This window comes from Miscanthus floridulus, chromosome 8 (assembly GCF_019320115.1).
Source record: "Miscanthus floridulus cultivar M001 chromosome 8, ASM1932011v1, whole genome shotgun sequence".
Classification (NCBI taxonomy): domain Eukaryota; kingdom Viridiplantae; phylum Streptophyta; class Magnoliopsida; order Poales; family Poaceae; genus Miscanthus; species Miscanthus floridulus.
In genome coordinates this window covers 50,859,839-50,865,838 of record NC_089587.1, presented here as the reverse complement: position 1 = coordinate 50,865,838, position 6,000 = coordinate 50,859,839, and the positions used below count along the sequence as shown (strand labels likewise).

The following is a 6,000-nucleotide window of genomic DNA, read 5'->3' as shown; positions in this document are numbered from 1 at the left end:
ATTTGAAGTTTGATTAAATTCATATAAAAGTATACTAGCATCTATGATATAAAATAAATATTACTAAATTGATTATTAAAATATTTTTTTATACTAAATTGAAGGGAGTATATTCCATCCAGCCAAATATATATGTTAATGGGCCGAATATGCTTCATAGGCTGGAAAGGGCCCACATTATCCACCCAGCCAGCACCGAGCCGTCCTCGGCCCATCCAACTACCTCACTACCCTCTAAAAACCCAAGACCTTCGACCCCTGCCCGTCAGCACCTCGACGACTAGACCGCCGGTGAGCGGCGACGGCTCCTCCTCCTCCCTCTCCTCGCGTCTCTCTGCCGCGGATCCTCTCCTCGCCGCCGCTCTCCGCCCGGGCGCGGACGGCCGGACGATTCCTTCCGTGCACCTTGGTAACGAATCCTATACCTCGCTTGGGCGGATTGGTTGTTTGCCTGGTCCCCTTATCCGAACAATCAGCGCTGGTCCCGTCGTCCCCGTTCTCAATCGATTCCGAATTTCTTTTTCTTCCAAGAGGATTTTGCCCCTGCCGCTGAGATGGCCGTGGATTCGTTCTCTGCGTGCCGGGTGCGCCGCTGGTTCGGTCGGTCTACTTAGCGATCCGTGCTTCGAGTAGATTAGGCTGTTCTTTCTCTCGTTCGTCGCGGCGGCAGATTGTCCTATGGGCACCCCTACGAGTTCTCAGTGCCCCCCCCCCCCCCCCCCCCCCCGCCCACACACACACACACCGGAAAAGTCGCAGTGTCCTGTGCTATGTGCCGAATTCTCTCCGTGTGCTGTATTCTGTGAGCCTAGGTTTCCTCCTGTGCTGTGCCAGAATTGCGTAGCCTGGCCGACCTCTGGCTATGCTGGTGAAGATCTATCTATGTTCACAAGCATCTCAGACCGATTCTTTTTTGTGCTCATGGTTAAGGGCCCTAGTAGCTTATGTGTACATTGTGGCCTATTCAAGTGGCTTGTGTGATACCATCCTTGCCTGTGAACTGTGATGATTCAGTGCCAAACATAGCCAGCTAGCCCATCCATGTGTTTTGCGCGGGAAATGCTTCACCTACAACCATTTTACGTACAAGAACCATGCATGTACGAGCTTTCCATCTAGGTGATTTTAACCGTTGGGACCTGTGTCGTACTCACTCAGATGGTTGCACTGTGTAGCACTATCTTTCGTGTGCTTCCTTGTTCTGATTTGCGCCATCGATGACCGAATCTAGTTTAGTTGTCGTTTTGTTGCTTCCAAATTTAGTTCCTTGTCGTGTTTCGCATTGTCGGTTTGGTTACTGGGTTGGAGGGCTCTAGAAGTAGTAACAACTGTCGCATCCCTTGTGGCTGCATTGTTAGTAGTTGGTATGTGTAATTCTGCCTTGTTCGATTATTCTCTGTGGTGCCTTAGTAAAACATCATACACCCGTTACTGTTGATATGTTAAACGGATTGGTTGAGCTGTTGTATTGTAGTTTGGCTGCTATATTCTAGTTGGCTATGTCTATTTTTTTTGGTGATATATATCCCTACAATATTTTTTACTATGGTCACAGTGGTTACGTTGTGTACAACTGTACCTTTCCTTGTTGGGATTTGGATTCCCTTTTTCAGAAAGCGTTCGATCGTTAGATGTTTCTCCTACATCTGTATAAAGCTTTGCATGAATCTTATGATTTGTTTTCTTACACAGTTAACTAAACAATGAAGCAGCAGACTGGTAAGCGTCCCCGCCAACACAGGGAATATGAAAGAGAAGAAAGGAAGGACCAACACAAGAGGCCATTTCCCCATGCTCAGGAAAGCTCTAATAATGATGGACTGGTTCTTTACCGTATACTCTGTCCAGACACTTTGATTGGTAGTGTCATAGGAAAGAATGGCAATGTGATAAATGCTATCCGGCAACAGACAAGTGCCAAAGTCAAGGTTGTTGACCCGTACCCTGGTGCAGACAAACGGGTTATCTTGGTATATTGCTACGTCAAGCATAGAGACCTTGATGCTGAGGGTCATGACAGTGAGCCTGTTTGTGCAGCTCAAGATGCATTACTTAGGGTGCACAATGCAATTGTTGATGCACTGCATACATTACATAAGAATCGTAGAGACTCTGATAAGAAGAATACAGAGGAAGCTAACATTCTTGTGCCAGCTAGTCAGGCGTCAAATGTTATAGGAAAATCTGGTGCTGTCATCAAGCATCTTCGGTCAACATCAGGAGCATTCATTAAAGTGAGCCCAAAAGATCCAAGTGACGCTACACATTCATGTGCTATGAGTTTTGATAATTTTGCTAAGGTAAATTCTCTGGCATCTCATTGTTTGGTAAATCAATGTGTGTTTCCCTACACATTATGGGATAATTGTTATTAAAGAGTGGCAGGATATTAATAAGCAGTGTATTTGCAGTAACTTGCTTGGTTCTCAACTAATGTTTTTGTATTACAACTGTTCCATATATTGTGCTTACCTTTTGTCATCATGGTACTGGAACTATTTGTTCCTGAAGTTGCAATCTCCTAGGCTAGCACAGTGCTTCAGATTTTCTTATCCTTTTTTGACAAAATGCAGGTTTTAGGCTATATATTTCCGGATGCATACATATTTCACTTGTCCTTTGTTTATGAAAGTATGCTTTTGTTTGTTGCTCACACTTAAATGTATCATGATTAAAAAATCCAATCCACCACCTGTTTCTTCTAATTCTGCTATGTTCTATAATATCTTTCATCTGTTGTTACATATGTTCTGCTAACTATTTACGGTAAACAGATAACTGGTGGTGCTGAAGCTGTTAAAAAAGCACTGTTTGGAGTATCAACCATCATCTACAAGCACCCATCAAAAGAGAACATTCCTCTTGAAACTTCCATTCCTGAACCTACTCCAAGCATTATAATCCCTTCAGAACTTCCTGTCTATCCAGCTAGTAACTTTTACTCGGCCCCAGATACTGCTATACCTTCTGTACACCCAAGCCTGTCTATCTTAGGGTCAACACGTCATGTTCCTGAACTTGCTCTACCTGCAGATGATCATGGTCGACTGCCTATTTATCAATCTATTCTTCCAGTTATTCCTACTTATAGTGCCCCAAAATGTTCAGGAGAACTTGAGTTTCGTGTTTTATGCCCTGGTGGCAAAATTGGCTTGGTTATTGGTAGAGGTGGGGCTACCATAAAGAATATAAGGCAAGAGAGTGGTGCAAGGATAGATGTTGATGATGCAAAGAATGACAAGGAGGAAAGCATCATTACCATTACATCCACTGAGGTCAGACCAAATATCATCACCTAGGTTTTGCTCTGTTTTCAGTATCCTATCGTCTACTCAATTTTAGGTTGTACCTTCATTTTCAGGCCACCGATGATGTTAAGTCTGCCGCTGTGGAAGCTGTTTTGCTGCTTCAAGCCAAGATCAATGATTATGAGGGTGATAGAATGAATCTTCGCCTTCTTGTCCCAAATAAGGTTATAGGCTGTCTTATTGGCAGGGGTGGTTCAATAGTCAATGACATGAGGAAGAAGACTAAGGCAAACATCCTCATTTCTAAGGGCGATAAGCCCCGGAGAGCATCTTCCAGTGACGAACTTGTTGAGGTAAGAGTACTCATTTGTTTATCAGTTTAAAATTTTAAATAGCCTTGGTAGCAAGATGTCTCAAATAGTCAAATGTCAAATGGCTAATGTGTGTAGGTATCTGGAGAAGCAGACAAGCTGCGTGATGCTCTTGTTCAGATAATTTTAAGACTTAGGGAAGATGTTCTGAAAGAGAGTGTTGAAAGCCAAAATTCTGACAGGGATGGCAAGCTAACCGTTGCCACCTCTGATTCCTTATATGGAAGCAGTCTTTCTTTGCCTGCATTATTACCTCACAACCCACAAATTGCCCCCTTGAGCTATGATAGAAGAGGTGAATCTGAGAGAGCTCTGGAAGTATTCCCTCGTACCAGTTCGTATGGGTATAGCTCCATGCAGGTATGGTTTGTGATTTTGCATCATTTTTCTCCTTTCCTGCTCTGGTCTTAGGCATTCCTTAGTATCTATGAATTTGTTATCATTTTAATTGTTGACATCCTCTCCATTAGGTCACTGATGATGGCTATGGGGGACTTCCATCATATACATCAAAGGCATATGAAGAGTATGTTTCAACTGAACTTGCTATAAATCCTGTTCTGATTCTACCATGATAGTGCTCCTTTTAGTTATTGCTCTCTATCCAGTTTGATACCTGCAATTATAATTCTTTTTTTTTCTTTTTTGCTAAATATCAATGGCCAGACATCTACCACGTGTGGAAATGACTGTCCCTGCTAGTAGCCTGTCAAAAGTGATGGGAAAACGTGGCACAAATTTGGACAACATTAGAAAGGTGAGTTCATATTTTTGCTTACTCTTAGAATGAAAATACGCTAGAACTTAAATCTTGATCTTATTATAGAGAACAATTACGCCTTATTTTTCCCTGAATTAAGCATCTTTATTTTCTCCTAACTTTTAATTTGGATACGCCATCTAAAGTGTCATGTTAAAGGGCTCAGGTAGATATCACAACTATTTTAGAAAAAAACAATCCTCTGCTTGCATGAAACTTTGCAAGAGTTGCTTTGTAGATTGGATCTTGCTATCCCTGGACATGTTGAGTTTATTTTTATTGGAATTAAGATTATTTCATTCTTTTACACTTAATTGAAATAGAAAAGCATATATAATGCATGTGTAGGATGCTGACGGACCTCCAACTAAATTCGGAAAGCATTTAGGTTTAGAAGGATTACTATGCAAGAACCACATGTTCAATGTCCAACTAAATTCTGAAATGACATAATAATATTAAAAAGGATCAGTCAACAACGGCTAACCCTGACATCTCGGGGTGCTGTATCAGGTCAACTTGACAACCCTCTATTTATGTAATATCCACGTTTATTACATTTTTGTGTTGATCTTACTTGGCAAACCCTCTATTCTTGTGTAAGGAATCTTACACAAGAATTATTGGGAATACCCTGACATCTATTAAAGTGGATCTTTCACAAGATTTTGTCAGTCCTGTATTTGTGTAAAATCAACTTTTTATTACATTTTAATGCTGATGCATAATTCTATGGATGCTGTTGCAGATTTCTGGAGCTCACATTGAAATTATTGAATCAAAATCCTCTCGTCATGACCATATTGCTTACATATCTGGAACCTCTGAACAGAGGCAGTCTGCTGAGAATTTGATCAAAGCTTTCATAATGTCTACCTAGGATTCCTTCTGTGGTCTGAGAACACCATCTCATCAGTTTGATCTCTTTTGACTTCCTCTGCCATCCGTAGTTTCCCTGGCGTGAAGAACATTGGATGCAGTGTTTCCTCCACCTGTCCAATTTCCCTATAATTATCATGCATATCTGAGCGAGGTGTACTCCAGTAGTAGACAAGGCACTCATTGTTCCTTAGATCTTCAACTGTTACCTATTTGTGTTGGCATAGTCACCATAATTCACATGTCTTACTCTTCGATCTCAATGACCGGTCTAGTTGCTGCTTGCCGATATCTCTTTGAATTTCGTCCTGTCAATACTGAGTTGATTATTCCTTCACAACTAATAGTAGAGGGGCCTGTTTCCCAACCTCAATGTCTGATTCACTTTCTGCTTACTGTAGCTCTTATAATTTCATCCTGTCTGACTGCTATCTGATTCATTAGGTTAATAGTACCAAGGGCCCTCTTTGGAATCTGAGAATGACCCTTTCGTGAAAGGCTTGTCCAAAACTCCTTGAGATTCCTGTGTTTCAAACATTCTTTGGAATGTGAGGTTCCAGGTGAATGCCATTGGCTGATTCAGTTGGTGCTTAGTGTAGTTTTTGTAGGTCTGCGTTGCCTATGCTGCTAGCTGTGACCTTAAAGCGAGGTTTGTTCCTTGTCAATCTGACTAGTTCACCCATTGCTTGCTTCGGTTCTTATAACTTTGTCATGTCAATACCTGATTCTTTCATCATCGGTT

At 41.7% G+C, this 6,000-nt stretch overlaps 1 protein-coding gene across 2 annotated transcripts; it reads left to right on the top strand.

Moving 5' to 3' along the window:
- Window positions 1–255: 255 nt before the first annotated feature.
- LOC136476363 (KH domain-containing protein At4g18375-like) lies at window positions 256–5,671 on the top strand. Of its 2 annotated transcripts, none has more exons than XM_066474178.1 (8): window positions 256–409; window positions 1,693–2,300; window positions 2,775–3,275; window positions 3,362–3,601; window positions 3,698–3,979; window positions 4,090–4,145; window positions 4,286–4,376; window positions 5,128–5,671. In XM_066474178.1, exons 2-8 carry the CDS (start codon window positions 1,704–1,706, stop codon window positions 5,257–5,259), a joined length of 1,899 nt encoding a protein of 632 aa, XP_066330275.1. In that variant the 5' UTR covers window positions 256–409; window positions 1,693–1,703; the 3' UTR covers window positions 5,260–5,671. The 2 variants fall into 2 exon arrangements, with proteins under 2 accessions (XP_066330275.1, XP_066330276.1); XM_066474179.1 differs by lacking the exon at window positions 256–409 and adding an exon at window positions 753–868.
- Window positions 5,672–6,000: the final 329 nt, after the last annotated feature.